The sequence below is a fragment of the Streptopelia decaocto genome (genome assembly GCF_964273445.1).
Source record: "Streptopelia decaocto genome assembly, chromosome: Z".
Taxonomy (NCBI): Eukaryota; Metazoa; Chordata; class Aves; order Columbiformes; family Columbidae; genus Streptopelia; species Streptopelia decaocto.
In genome coordinates, this window is record NC_138657.1 from 71,317,816 (window position 1) to 71,333,931 (window position 16,116).

Consider the following 16,116-nt stretch of genomic DNA (forward strand, 5'->3'; position numbering starts at 1 on the left):
CCCTCTCTCCCCCTCCCTCCTTCATCATGGAAGGAGTAGACACATCTCTCTCTCTCTCTGCTGTTTGAGGCTAACAGCTTCTTTTGTTTGGCCCCAGAGCACTCTGGCCAGGGCCATTAGGAGAAGGGAGTGCCGAGACGCCAGGGAGCCGCTGGGCACCCGTGGCCTGTGTGTGGGATGTTTGGAAGTTTCAGGGGCACCCCACAGCCAGGGTAAGGGTGCACACTTCTCCTTGCAGGATTGTGAGTGTATCTGCTTCCCGTGCACATATGCACGCGTACTTTCCGTGCTCAATATGAGCACGTGTAAAATTAATCCTCGCATAATCGCGGGTGTATTTTCCTCCCATGTTTCCACATAAGCACGTGTAACTTTCTGTGCACTTTTGCACGCTTACTTTCCGTGCTTAATACAAACACGTGTACTTTCCATGCACAATACGAGCACGTGTATTAATTATTTCCTTGCACAATCGTGAGTGTATTTTCCTCCCATGCTTCCACATAAGCACGTGTAGTGTTCTGTGCACATTTGCACGTGTATTAACCCTCACAGGATTGCGAGTGTATTATAAATTTACCCTTGCAGAATCGCGAGTGTGCACTTTCCGTACTCACTACGAATATGTGTATCTCTTTAAAATAACCCCACACCTTGTTCAGACAAGTGTGTACTCCTCCCGGACTCAGAGACGGCTCCAACATTGTTTTGGGTGAAGCCACGTGCGTTCACTCTGTGGACCGCCTGTTGTATGAGTTGCTGCCCCTTAATAATTTTCCTCAACTGATATCTGAACCTGTGTTTAAGTCACTTTTGGAGTGCTAAAACCCTGTTTCTCACTGGTTAAATAAAAGCTGGACCTTGTTGTCCCTTAAACTAACCTCGTGGTGCCTCTGTGACAAGGCCCTACACCATGGTCAGGAGGTGGAATAACCCAGCTATTGTCATCCCCTTGTCTTCCACCCCCATCCCTCCAAGCACCCCAAAACATCACACTGCCCAACCCCAGCCACCACTCTCCCTCATCTCTCCCTGTCACAGAGTGGCTTCTTACACCCTAGGGACACATGGGGTATGGCTTTCTGTCAGGCTTTCTGTATGTCTTCATACGCAGGAAACACAACCTTTGGCATGGGGTCCCCACCAGCAGGCTGCTGAGAACCAGTGGGAGGCACTGGGAGGAAGCCAGGCATGATGAAGGTGTGTGTCCCAGTGTCCTGGTTTTGTTAAAAACAAGTTTCTCTTTCAGTGAATTTTGCCTGTCAGCTAAAGCCTTCATATTAACTGCATTTTCCTGGAGAACCAGACACATGTTTTGGTAAACCTAGCAATGGAATGCAAACTTATTGATAAGCATGGATGGACATCTCGCGAGAGGGGCGACGAGAAACAAGTGACTAAGAAACTGACCAACTGTGTGTAATATTCCATTCACGTGAATACTTCATATAAAAGTGGGAGACCACGAGGATCTCGGCCCTTTTTTTCCCTTTCCTTTTTTTCCTTATGGCTGACATTAGGAGAGGACCTTGCTACTCATCCCTGTGAACTGAGGCCTAGTGAGAGACTGAATCCAGCTCCGGTTGGCTGCAGAGTCTAATCCAGGACTTTGGGTGCCAGCTCTGCAGTTGCTGAGACTTTCAAGATTGGTTTTGTATATTTTGTATTATTTTCTCTATTCTTATTAGTAAAACATCTTTAATTTTTCCAACTCTCTTCTCTCTGTCCTTCTTTCCCTCCCGATCGCCTGTGCTGAGTGGAAGGGGGGAGAGGAAGGGGCAAAAGGGGGAAGTGGGGTGGGGGGGGAGAGGAAGTTAACAATACATCTGCCCGGGTTTTATTGTCACCCCGCAATCTTAACCCTCGACAGATAATTGGCGCCCAACGTGGGGCAAGAGAAAGGGGTAAATTTGAAGACTTTTCAGTTTTCTTGGCACGGTGCCAACTCATAGAGTTGTGAGTCTCGCGCGTCTGTTTGCCTCAGACATTATTTACTGGTATTAAGGCAAAGTGAATTACATTGATTTAAAGATGTTATGGCATAAGTTGTATCAGTTATTTTCTACATTGTGCTCACTGATTCCATATCTGTGTTGGGCTTTCTTTTTAAATCGAAGTATTCATTATATAACAACAAGGAACTGGACAATGATCATGATGATACTGTGTGGTTTGTCACTGGTTTATTTCGTTATACTGCAGCTGTTAATGAATTTCTACTCACTTCTGATTTACCTTGAAAAGCCTCCAGGAGAGATTAAAGAGCAGTACGGCTCCGTGTTTGCTAATTGGTCAAGGGAATCTTTAGAAAGGTTGACTAACAATACGTTCGTTTTTTCGCTAGGACAGTTCGCAAAAGTTTTAGAGAGCTTTGAATATCCTTGGAGTTTTGATAGAACTGTGATGGTGTTATCTGGTTTGCTGAATGTGTGTCAGTTTCTGTTACTGTTAAGAGAAATGGCGTTCAACAGGAGGTTTGCGTCTCTTTTTAGTCCTGAGATTTGTGGTGCGTCTTTGGAAGCTTTAGCAAAAAGTACTCCTGGCCGCTCGAGAAAGAGCGAAACAGCAAAAACTGCCACTGCAGCCACTGCCCACCCCGCCCCGCCCCCCCCCAACAGCGGTTTCACAGGCTGAAGCTACAGCTCCTCCGCAGAGTTCCTCTGCCAAGGTTGCTGCAGATAACATTACTTCTCCAGCCTCAAAGGCTAACAAGGCAGCCCCCCTTTCTTCACACACTGGGCACTGTTGCTGCTGTAACCACAGTAACCACTGTGACAGTCATTCAGACTCTGGAAATGAATCAAGTGATGGTAAACCCATATCAGCATCAGTTGCCGGTTGTAAGAAAGTCACTAGAAAGACTACCTGTGCAGCAGATGATGGCACAGGGCCAACATCAACCCAAGGGGCATCATCAGGACAGGGAGGAGATGAAGTGACCACCACTCCGTCCTTTTCTCCAGGTAAGCTGAGAGATCTGCGAAAAGACTTTAGTCGCAGTGAAGGCGAGAATATTTTAACCTGGCTGCTCTGATGCTGGGACAATGCGGCAGCAACAATTGAATTGGAAGGTGGTGAAGCCAGGCAGCTGGGATCTCTGTCAAGAGATACCACCATTGATAGGGCAATTTCAAGAGAGTCTAATGCCACTACTCTCTGGGCCCGACTCCTGGCAGCTATGAAAGTAAGATTTCCCTACAAGGAAGATTGTATATCCAAGTTAGGGAAATGGAATACTATGGAGAGAGGCATTCAGTTCCTGAGAGAATTAGCTGTGCGAGAGATCATCTATTTTGGACCAAACAGCCAAGAGGGGACAGACGCAGACAGAATCAATTGTACACGACCTCTGTGGCGCAGATTTGTACAAAGCGCACCACCTGCATATCCTAAGTCATTGGCAGGAATGGTCTGGTCAGCTAGAGGTGTACAAGATATTAATGAAGTGATTGAGCAGCTCCGGAACTTTGAGGACAGCCTTGCTGGTTCTCTACAGGCTTGTGTCTCTGCTGTGGAGAAACTGTGTGAAAAATCTGATGACCGGTTTGAAAAGCTATTGCAAGAAATCAAAGAACTCAGAGAAGACACATACCATTCACGACCTGCACAAACCTATGTTTCAGCTATTAGGAAAAGGCGTTTTCAATCTTGAGAGAGAGGACAGAGGCAGCCCACAAAAAGAGGTTCACTGTGGTTCTTCCTACGTGAGCAAGGAGAAAACATGAATAAGTGGCATGGAAGACCTACCTCAGAACTTCAGGAACGAGTACGTGAGATCAAAGGAAAAACTCCTAGGAAGGTGGCTGCTCCAGTTTACAAAAGGAGCAGAAGAGATTCTGATGCTCTTGAAGAAACCTCTAATTCACACCCAGAGACTGTGCAAAACAGAAATTAGAGGTGCCCTGCCTCCAACCAGGTGGAGGAAAGGGATAACAGAGTTTATTGGACTGTACAAATACGATGGCCTGGTACAACACACCCCCAGGAGTACAAAGCTTTAGTGGACACTGGGGCACAGTGCACAATAATTCCTTCTAATTATAAAGGAACACAATCCATCAATATTCTTGGAGTGACTGGGGGATCCCAGGAACTGACTGTTGTAGAGGCTGAAATGAGCCTAACTGGAAAAAACTGGCAAAAGCATCCCATTGTGACTGGTCCAGATTCTCCATGCATCCTTGGCACAGACTACCTCAGGAGAGGGTATTTTAAGGACCCAAAAGGGTATAGGTGGGCATTTGGTATAGCAGCTGTGGACACTGAGAAAATTGAACAGCTGTCTGATTTGCCTGGTCTTTCAGATGACCCTTCTGTTGTAGGACTGCTGATGGTTGACGATCAGCAGGTGCCAATTGCTACCACAACAGTGCATCACCGGCAATATCGCGCCAATCGTGACTCTTTGATTCCTATCCAGAAGCTGATCCGTCAATTGGAAAGCCAGGGTGTGATCAGTAAGACTCGCTCACCTTTTAACAGCCCAATCTGGCCAGTGCGTAAGTCTAGTGATGAGTGGAGACTAACTGTGGACTATTGTGGCCTGAATGAAGTTACACCACCACTGAGTGCTGCTGTGCCTGACATGCTAGAACTGCAATTTGAACTGGAGTCAAAGGCAGCTAAGTGGTATGCTACAATTGACATTGCTAACGCATTTTTCTCTACTCCTGTAGCAGCAGAGTGCAGGCCGCAGTTTGCTTTCACCTGGAGAGGCATCCAGTACACATGGAATCGCTTGCCCCAGGGGTGGAAACACAGTCCTACCATCTGCCATGGACTGATCCAGACCATGCTGGAGCAAGGTAAAGCTCCAGAACACTTGCAATATATTGATGACATCATCGTATGGGGCGACACAGTGAACGAAGTCTTTGAGAAAGGTGAGAGAATAATTCAGATTCTTTTGGATGCTGGTTTTGCCATAAAATAAAACAAGGTCAAGGGACCTGCACGAGAGATCCAGTTTTTAGGAATAAAATGGCAAGATGGCCATCGTCAGATCCCAATGGATGTGATCAACAAAATTGCAGCACTGTCTCCACCTACTAATAAAAAGGAGACACAGACTTTCTTGGGCATTGTAGGTTTTTGGAGAGTGCATATTCCTGACTACAGCCAGATTGTGAGCCCTCTCTATCGAGTGACTCGAAAAAAGAACCAATTTGAGTGGGGCCCTGAACAATGACAAGCTTTTGAACAAATTAAGCGTGAGATAACTCATGCAGTGGCCCTTGGACCAGTTTGGACTGGACTAGATGTTAAAAATGTGCTTTACACTGCAGCCGGAGATAATGGACTTACCTGGAGTCTCTGGCAGAAAACACCAGGAGAAACCCGAGGTGGACCCTTAGGTTTTTGGAGTCGAGGATACAGAGGATCTGATGCCAACTATACTCCAACTGAAAAAGAGATACTAGCAGCATATGAAGGAGTTCGAGCTGCTTGAGAAGTGATCGGTACTGAAGCACAGCTCCTCCTAGCACCTCGACTGCCGGTGCTGAGCTGGATATTCAAAGGGACCGTTCCCTCTCCACATCATGCAATCGAAGTTACGTGGAGTAAATGGATTGCATTGATCAGGCAACGAGCTCGAACTGGAAATCCCAATCACCCAGGGAACTTAGAAGTGTGTCGAGGGTTAAGATTGCGGGGTGACAATAAAACCCTGGCAGATGTATTGTTAACCTCCTTTCCCTGCCTCTTCCCCCTTTTGCCCCTCCCTCTCCCCCCTTCCACTCAGCACAGGCGATCGGGAGGGAAAGAAGGACAGAGAGAAGAGAGTTGGAAAAATTAAAGATGTTTTACTAATGCTACTAATAAGAATAGAGAAAATAATACAAAATATACAAAACCAATCTTGAAAGTCTCAGTAACTGCAGAGCCGACACCCAAAGTCCTGGATTAGACTCTGCAGCCAAGCGGAGCTGGATTCAGTCTCTCACTAGGCCTCAGTTCACAGGGACGACTTGCAATGTCCTCTCCTAATGTCGGCCATAAGGAAAAAGGGCCGAGATCCTCATGGTCTCCCACTTTTATATGAAGTATTCACGTGAATGAAATGTTATACACAGTTGGTCAGTTTCTTAGTCACTTGTTTCTCGTCGCCCCTCTCGCGAGATGTCCATCTATGCTTATCAATAAGTTTGCATTCCATTGCTAGGTTTACCAAAACGTGTGTCTGGTTCTCCAGGAAAATGCAGTTAATATGAAGGCTTTAGCTGACAGGCAAAATTCACTGAAAGAGAAACTTGTTTTTAACAAAACCAGGACATTTTGATTACAGACTGGCCAGAAAGCAAAGACTTTGGGATGACTCCAGATGAGGAGGAAGTAAAACGTGCTGAAGAAGCATCACCGTATAATACCCTTTCAGAGACTGATAAGCAGTATGCACTGTTCACAGATGGATCCTGTCGTCTTGTAGGAAAACATCGAAGGTGGAAAGCTGCTGTGTGGAGTCCCACACAACAAGTTACAGAAGCCACTGAAGGACAAGGTGAATCGAGTCAATTTGCAGAAGTGAAAGCCATCCAGCCGGCTTTGGACATTGCTGAACGAGAGAAGTGGCCAATACTTTATCTCTATACTGACTCATGGATGGTAGAAATGCCTTGTGGGGGTGGCTACAGCAATGGAAGAAAAGCAACTGGCAGCGCAGAGGTAAACCCATTTGGGCTGCCACACTGTGGCAAGACATTGCTGCTTGGCTAGAGAGCCTGCCTGTGAAAGTTCGTCATGTAGATGCTCATGTGCCTAAAAGTCGAGCCACCGAGGAACATCTAAACAACCAACAAGCAGATCAAGCTGCTAAGATTCAAGTAGCTGAGGTGGACTTGGACTGGCAACATAAAGGTGAACTTTTCCTAGCTCGGTGGGCCCATGATGCTTCAGGGCATCAAGGTAGAGATGCAACATATCAATGGGCTCGCGATCGAGGGGTGAATTTAACTATGGACACTATTTCACAGGTTATTCATGAATGTGAAACTTGCTCCGAAATCAAACAAGCGAAACAGTTAAAGCCTGTATGGTATGGGGGGCGATGGTTAAAGTGTAAGTATGGAGAAGCTTGGCAGATTGATTATATTACACTTCCACAAACACGTCAAGGTAAGCATTATGTACTTACAATGGTGGAAGAACCACTGGATGGTTGGAAACATATGCTGTACCTCATGCTACAGCCCGAAATACTATGTTGGGCCTTGAAAAGCAAGTCCTTTGGCTACACAGTACGCCAGAAATAATTGAATCAGACAATGGTACTCATTTCAAAAACAGTATTATAGACAATTGGGCCAAAGAACATGGTATTGAGTAGGTATATTATATTCCATATCATACACCAGCCTCTGGGAAAATTGAAAGGTACAATGGTTTGCTAAAAACTACACTAAAGGCACTTGGTGGTGGAACCTTTAAAAACTGGGATTCACATTTAGCAAAAGCCACTTGGTTGGTCAACACCAGGGGATCAACCAATCGAGCTGGGCCTGCCCAATCAGAAATTCTACGGATTGTAGAAGGAGATAAAGTCCCTGCAGTACACATGAAAAATATGTTAGGAAAGGCAGTCTGGGTTACTCCTGCTTCGAGCAAAGGCAAGCCCATTCGCTGGATTGTTTTTGCCCAGGGACCTGGCAGCACCTGGTGGGTGATGCTTAAGGACGGAGAAGTTCGGTGTGTACCTCAAGGGGATTTGAGTTTAGGTGAAAATATTCAATACTGAACTTCAGGATGTGAATTGCTATACTAACAGTATTTAACAAGTGTCTTTCAGATCAAGACAGTGATGATGAAACCAAAGCTAGCTTCTTCGAGTGGCGCCTGACAACTTCTTCGAAGTTGATGTCTTTAACCCACAAACAGTGGTCATGAGATGCACTTGTACCATTTTTCCTGCCCTGGGAGACTGTCGTGACAAAACGAACTTAATGAACTTTTTAAAGGATGGTCCACTGAATAATTGCTCTTGTGTATATATATATATAGTAGTAGTGATTAATTAGATTGTATTGATAGATTGTATTGATAAGGTTTAAGTATTCAGTGAATGGCATATTATAAGGGGTGGAATGTCCTGGTTTTGTTAAAAACAAGTTTCTCTTTCAGTGAATTTTGCCTGTCAGCTAAAGCCTTCATATTAACTGCATTTTCCTGGAGAACCAGACACATGTTTTGGTAAACCTAGCAATGGAATGCAAACTTATTGATAAGCATGGATGGACATCTCGCGAGAGGGGCGACGAGAAACAAGTGACTAAGAAACTGACCAACTGTGTATAACATTCCATTCAGGTGAATACTTCATATAAAAGTGGGAGACCACGAGGATCTCGGCCCTTTTTTTCCCTTTCCTTTTTTTCCTTATGGCCGACATTAGGAGAGGACCTTGCTACTCATCCCTGTGAACTGAGGCCTAGTGAGAGACTGAATCCAGCTCCGGTTGGCTGCGGGGTCCAATCCAGGACTTTGGTTGCCGGCTCTGCAGTTGCTGAGACTTTCAAGATTGGTTTTGTATATTTTGTATTATTTTCTCTATTCTTATAAGTAGCATTAGTAAAACATTTTTAATTTTTCCAACTCTCTTCTCTCTGTCCTTCTTTCCCTCCCGATCGCTTGTGCTGAGTGGAAGGGGGGAGAGGGAGGGGCAAAAGGGGGAAGTGGGGTGGGGGGGGAGAGGAAGTTAACAATACCTCTGCCAGGGTTTTATTGTCACCCCGCAATCTTAACCCTCGACACCCAGTCAGGATGTGGGAGCAGGCCAGAGTCCAGGCCGGGACTGGGGTAGCAGAAAGCCTCAAAGATGTAGATGGGACAGCAGGATGAAGGCAGATCTGGTCCCCATTTCTATCACTTGACACAGGTGAAGATGGAGGTGTTGACCCTGCAGGAAAGCCCTGTAAGCAGGAGAGGAGGCAGGGCTGTGGGATGGGAGGGTAGGGTTAGGGTTCACCTGGTGGCTTTCCAGGCATCCCTGCAGGACAGAACCTCTTCCCACAGGAGACATGTGATCTCCAGTGTCTTCTTTCCACAGTGGTCCACAAAGCACTGGCCAACAAAAGGTGTGTTGGAGTCCGGTGGGGTACAAGGGGGCAGAGAGCCTCAGAAACTGCACCTCTGGGCAGGAGAACCTGAACCAGCTGATCCTGGCAGACAGGCAGACAGAGAGACACCCGTTGCCACATGCCCTGAGCAGACAGATGGATCTCCCTGCCACACTTCCCAGATAGGTGGCTTCCATATCACCAACCATCCCTCCAACATCTGTCGTTAGCCACCCAGTGTGCCCAGTAGTTGCCCCTGTGTCCCAGGTCCCTTCCCTGGTCCCTCCAGTGTCCAGCCTGGACTTTGGACCACACCAACACCCCAGGCTCCCAGCTCATGATCATGGTGCCCTCTGTTGCGGCTGCCACAAAGCACTCCCTCATTTGTGCACCCAGACCAAGCCCCCCACCAAGAGCAGTAGCTGGAAATGGAGTTTAATGGGATGATGGAGCAGACTGGGATGCAGAGATGCCAGATAAGGCCAGATGAGCATGCTGGCTGCATGCAGCCTTCACCCCAAACCCTGGCCATGTGGCATCGTGCTGCTCCACAGCAGGGATGCTGCCTGGCACCACCCACCACAGGACCCCTGCAGGTGACTCGGACAGGTGCATGGGCAAGCAGGCAGCTGCTGAGGCCCAAAGCCATGGTCAGGAAGGGCAATTACCCAGCTTCTGTCCTCCCCTCGTCTTCCAGCCCCACGTCTCCAAGCCCTACTGTTGCGGGGGGAGTAATTCAGTGTTCTGCTTACTGCAGAACAGTGGTTAGATTTCTCGAAGACAAGTGTGACTTAAAAGAGTTTGGTGGAAGGTTCACTCTTTTATTTACTGCATGGGGGAAATATGCCAAGTCGAATGCTGTTTACATTCACTCCAGCTGCCCGTAACCGTTCATGAAACAAACTTGGAGGAGTCTTCCCTCCCTGATAACCCTGCCCTCTGGTATCTGTGTCTTGGAGCTCCAGAGGCAAACTTTCAGGTGAGGCCTGATAACCATATGCAGAGCAGACTTTCAGGAAACAAAATTCTCAGGAAAAAAACTTTAATGGAGTAGAACAGCAGGAGGGCTGGCTCAAGCAGCGTACCTGCACAGAGGTCCAGCTCGAGCAGAGAAAAGCATTGACTTTGACACCTTTGCAGACCATTCATACTATGGTTCAGTCCAACAGTAATATTTCACTTTGGGGTCTTCCTGCTTCTCATTGGATCTTTTTCACTGATTTAATACGTGCCTTTGTTTTGTTTAGCTGTAGATATTGTTTATAGTCCGTCAGCCACTCTCACTGCACCCCAGGGATGGCACAATACAGCATGGTACAGCAGAGCACAGACAGGGCATGCAGCTCCGCATGCACTCACCCTGCACCCTGGGGACAGCATGGAATGGGACAGTATGGCACAGCAGGAGCAAGCAGCCCCCCTGCCCTGCCAGTGCCCCCCTGGCTCCTCTTACCTTCCTGGCAGCAGTGGTGTGGGGGCTGAGCAGGGCCAGGGCGAGCAGGAGACAGCAGTGGAGGCTCAGTATGATGGTAGCAGCAACTGTGGTCGCTGTGCGCAGTGCCCTGGCCCTGCCTGTGCTGCTGCCCTCTGTCCACGCAGCTACTTTTGTAGTGGAAGAGGCTGCAGTTTGGCAGCAGCTGCCCATGTTGGACCTCCTGTCAAGGCCCACCCTGGTGGGAGCTGGGCCACAGGGCACCACGCCAGACTGAGCAGGGTCCTGCTCCCTGGGCAAGGTGGGAGTCCTGAGAGAGAACAGTGGGGTGGAGGGGGCTGCAATGGAGGAGCCTGGACCATGGGGAAGGTCACAGCAGAGACACACACTGGGCTTTGGGGATGCTGACAGGAGAGGCCGTGGGATGCCATGGTGGGGACAGGGGAACATGGGCACTGAGCCATGACATGACAGGAGCTGGTTGGTGTTTGCAGCAAAGCTTTATTATCAGAAGCAAGTAGTGGGGGAGGAGATTGGGTCTGCATATTAAGAAGCAGGTGGTGGGGCAGGAAAGGGCATCTGCATATTAGAAGCACATGGTGGAGCCTGAGATGGGGTTTGCATTCCAGGCATTTCCACCAGCCTTGAAATGCCCTGCACTGCCACTCTTCTCCTGGGAGTGCTGGCCCATATTGGTGCAGGAGAGGGGGTCTGCATCCCAGGTGCTTCCGTCAGTGTTGAAATCTCCCACAATGCCACTCACTGACCATGGGTACAGGCGGGTGAAAGTATAGGTGCCACTTCTGCAGGGACACAGTGAGAGGAGATGTAAAGGTGGGAAACGCACCATTGCACAGGACAAATGCACCCTCCCAGTACTGAATACCCACTCAGAACCACCCCACCCCCAACAGCATTTACACCTTGGCAGGACCCCCAGGGCTCCCCTGCATGAGTACCCCATCCTTGGTCACCCCCAAACTAGTAGCAGCTCTGCTGGGTGCTCAACAGTGCAGGGTGGAAGAGCCCCAATCCTCAGAGATGTGCAGACGATGCACATGCAACGGGGACAAAAGATTACCTGATGGTTACCCAACGGCAACCGTCAAATTTCTGCTTGTACCAGTTGGTCAGCAAAATCTCCTTCCCACCTTCATTCCTGTACCAGCTCTGGAAGGTGGTCCTGAATTCTGTGGGATGAAGCAGGTGGTGGAGGTGAGTATGTCCAGGGCTGCAGGTCAGTGCCAAGCCATGACCCAGCTATGGAAACAGTAGACCCAGCTTGTCCCTGGCCCCTGGGGACAGTGGTGATGGGGAAAACAGGCAGGAGTGGTCAGAGCACTGGGGGTCTTGCATGGAGATGGGCAGACAGCGGTGGCCTTCAGCCCCCAGGGACTGGGAGGTGACACCAGCCAATGAACTCTAGGGTGAAGGATGAGGGAGCATCAGGGATACCATCAGGAGAGGTAGGGGATCATCATGGACATGACAGGGGAGGACAGAAGAGCCACAAGGACACCACATGGGAGGGCAGGGGAGCACTGAGGACATGAGAAGACCTGCAGGGAAACATTAGGAACAACACAGGAAGGGCAGGGGACATGAGAGGAAGTGCAGGGGAGTTCTGTGGACATCACAAGAAAGGCAGAGGAGCTCTGGAGAAATCACAGGGGTATCAGAGAAGCTATGGGGACATCAGAGGAAGGGCAGGGGATGAAGGAGAACATGAGAGGGAGGGCAGGGGTGCTCTGTGGACATTTCAGGAAGGGCAGGGGACCATGGACAACATTACAGGGAAAAGACCATTGGAAACATCAGAGGGAAAAGGAGGAAGGCAGGGGACTATTTGGGACATCAAAGGGAGGGCAGGGAAACATTTAGAACACCGCAGGGAAGGCAGACAAACTCTGGGGACATCACAGGGAGGGAACAAGCTGTGGGAGACATTACAGGGAAGGCAAGAGACCACTGGAAACACCACAGGGAAGACAGGGGACCATTTGAGACATCACAGGGAGGGCAGGGGAGCTCTGTGAACAGCTGTGAAAGGAGAGGCACCTGGTGACCAGTAGACGGTGAAGCCAAAGATTATCGTGTTATCCTTCCAGAGCCAGCGTTCTTTCAGCTCATATTTCCCATATCCTATGTCGTAGTAGCCACCACATTCGCATGTGGGATCATTCACAGACTGGATCAGCAGAATGTGGCCCTTCTCATTCCTCCAGCTCCCTTCCAGCAGGCACTGGAGCAGAGAGGACTTGGTGTTGGTGCCACAGCAAAGCGCAGCCATGGGCAGGGTGGCAGGAGCAGGCACTCCATAGAGCTGCAGCCTCCGGCCCACCCTGCCTTGTCCATCCCAACCCTGCCATTACCTTTCTTGCAGAGAAGCCAGGAGCCACCAGGGCCAGGCTGAGCACCAGGAGGAAGGGAGTCACTTGCACCATCTCTGCAGCAGGTAGACAGCTGTCGTACGTGGGGATGTGCTCCTCATAGGTCTCTGCCGATGTGCCTGCTCCCTCGCCTTTTTATTGCTGCCAGAGCTGCGGGTGGCAACTCCATCCAGGGCATTGTGCAACCTGGGTGTTTCCAAATTGGCATTTCGTAGCCGTAGGCGAGGGCATTTATAGGCAGGTATTCCCACAAACAGCTGCTGAAACCATCCCTTCCCTGTGGTGATACAGATCTGCCCCGCAGCCACCAGGCAATCTCAAGATGAGCCAAAATCATGTTCTCACGTTGGTTACAAGTGTTCTTGCTTTGATCACAAGGGCAGCGAGTAGAAATGACCTGGCTCTCCTCACCTGGTGATCACTACCCAGGGTAGCATTATGGCCCTGCCTAGGGGACAAGTGTTCTTGTCTTGATCAAAGGGTGTGAGTGCCTACCCCTATTGGAATGACTCCCACAGTGGGAGAAAAGTGTTGTAACATGATGAACTGAAAGAATTGCTAAAACGAGTTCAGACCAGCGGACAGAAATCCCTTATCAGTGTCCATCATGATGCAGAGGATCTACATCATATACTAGAAAGAGTGAAGAAAGATGGAGAACATGGATGGTGAGAAACTCTTTTGGGATGGTCTCCCATGGCATACAGAGCATTAAAACTTATGCTACACCCTATTATGATTTTTGTGATTCTCATTATACTATGCTTGTTGTTCAACTTTGATTTCTATATCAAACTTTGAAAAGTGGTGTTTAGGGTGTAGGCTGCCTTAGCTTATTAAATTATTTGGTGTAGTGCTTCTTGCAGAACTTGTTTAGAAAATGCTTTTCCAGAATTCACTTAGCATCACTTTAGTTTGCTTAACATAACTTCTGCAAGCTGTGGACTTCTGCGTTTCCTGCCTCGTTAAGCAAAATGACCTCAGAAGATAAGGGGACGTGGAGGTAAGTAAAGAAATAGAGGGGCATAGAAAAGAAGAGAGAAGAGGAAAATGAAAAAGGTTTTGATTAATGCCAAGAACATTTTTTTTGGTCTAGCTGCAGGAGAAACAGACGAAGGTCAGGATTTTGACTGGCAGCCCTCTGAACGAAAACCAAGAGATCCAATGAAGAAGAGGGAGACTGTGTGGTGCATGAGGAATTGGCTGGATGGTCACCACCAGACGGTAGTGATTAATGTCTGGTTGGACACCGGTAACAACTGATGTCCCTGAGGTGTCCATATTTGGACCAGGAGTGTTTAATGTCTTCCTCAATGGCACGGAGTGCGATCGAGTGCACTGTTAGCAAATTTGCAGAAGACACCAAGCTGAGTTGTGCAGTTGACACACCTGAGCGATGGGATGCCATCCAGAGGGACTTGGACAAGTTTGAGAAGTGGGTGCATATGAGACGCATAAGCTTCAATGAGGTCAAGTGCACGGCCCTGTACCTGGGTCTGGGCAAACCTCATTATCAATACAGGCTGGGGGATGAAGGGGTTGAGAGCAGCCCAGCAGAAAATAACTTGAGAGTTCTGGTGAATAGAAAGCTGGACATGAACTGGTAACGTGCGCTTGCAGCCCGAAAGGCCAATTGTATCCTGGGCTGCATCAAAGGGAGCGTGACCAGAAGGTCAGGGGAGGTGATTCTGCCCCTCTGCTCTGCTCTGCTCTGCTCTGGTGAGACCCCACCTGGAGTCCTGCATCCAGTTCTGGAACCCTCAACCGTGCAGCCTTTCAGTGCTTAGAAGAAGCCTGTAAAGAAAGATGGGGACAGGGCCTGATGTGATAGGACAAGTGGTTATGGTTTTAAACTAGAAGAAGTAAGATCAGACCAGAGATAAGAAAGAATTTTTTAGGATAAGGGCAGTGAAACACTGGAACAGGTTGCCCAGAGAGCTGATAGGTGCCCCTACACTGGATACATCCCAGGCCAGGCTGGACGGGGCTCTGAGCAACCTGATTGAGTTGAAGATGACCCTTCTCATTGCAGGGTGGTTGGACTAGGTGACCTTTGAAGGTCCCTTCCAACCCCAACTATTCTGTGATTCAATGAGATCTCAGAGTTGAATTTTGCCGTTGGTCCGGAGTGATGCACGAGGTGGGAGGCTTGGATTGTAGGGGCATAATTGCCTAAGGTTATTCAAGGTCCCTCTTCAGGAGGCATCCAGCTCGAGCTGCTCTGTGCTGCTCCTTGCAAATAATTTTTTTCTTTCAGAAGAGTTTCTGACATCTACACCTGAGCCTCTGTCATGGGAAACCCATGCTGAGCCATGGCTTAACAAATCACAAACCCTCCCTGTCTATATAGTACTGTTGACTCACATTTGACAGAATAACATGTATCTCTTTCTTTTATAGATATACCTCTCTATATTGCCCAAACTATGACTGGAATATGGCATTATCTCTTTATAGGCACAAAGGCAAGAGGTGACCAGACCACTGTTCTGTGGAGTGATAGATTGAATAAGTCACAGGGTGGAATGTGGGGGTGCAGACTGGCCCGGCGACACCGGACAATCTCAAAAACAGATGAGTTTGTGTTCTCAGCTGGTTACAAGTGTTCTTGCTTTGATTGCAAGGGCAGTGAGTAGAAACAAAGAGGCCTTCCTCACCTGATGATCACTAGGCTGGCCAGCATTATATTCCTGCCCTAGGAGACAAATGTCCTTGTCTTAATCAAAAGGTGAGTTAGTTGGGACAGTTAAGCTCAAACCTCAATTAGAATTGAAGCTGGCCAGTATTGTGAAGAACAATACAAAAGGCTTTTAAAAATATGTTAATGACAAAAGGCAAACTAGAAAGAACATTGGCCCATTAATTGATAAGTATGATCACCTTATTAACAGGGACATAGACGAAGCTGAGATGTTTAACGCTTTCTTTGCCTCAGTCTTAAGCACTGAAGATGGACTTTGGGGCCCCCATAGACCTCTGTTAGAGAACCATGGCTACGTGAACAATCCTGAGCTTGTACTGGATTTGCTACTCCAGCTGGATGCCTATAAGTCAGGGAACAGGGAACAAGTCAGTTAAACAGGAAACTGCTGAGTAAGCTCAAGTAGAAGAGGAGAGTTTACAGATCATGGAAGGAGGGGCTGGCACTTCGGAAGAATATAAGGCTGTTGTCAGAGCGTGCAGGGAGGCAACCAGGAAAGCTAAGGCCTCCTTATAATTAAACCTGGTGAGAGGGGTCAAGGAC

General features: G+C 48.3%; 1 protein-coding gene across 1 annotated transcript; it reads right to left on the reverse strand.

The window, feature by feature from the left end:
* Nucleotides 1–11,068: 11,068 nt before the first annotated feature.
* LOC309450953 (avidin-like) lies at nucleotides 11,069–13,004 on the reverse strand (the record flags this gene model as incomplete). The annotated part of the gene is made up of 4 exons (XM_082074207.1): nucleotides 12,855–13,004; nucleotides 12,541–12,724; nucleotides 11,564–11,672; nucleotides 11,069–11,285 (listed from the first exon to the last, which is right to left on the reverse strand). Exons 1-4 carry the CDS (start codon nucleotides 12,924–12,926, stop codon nucleotides 11,069–11,071), a joined length of 582 nt encoding a protein of 193 aa, XP_081930333.1. The 5' UTR covers nucleotides 12,927–13,004.
* Between the last annotated feature and the right edge of the window lie 3,112 nt (nucleotides 13,005–16,116).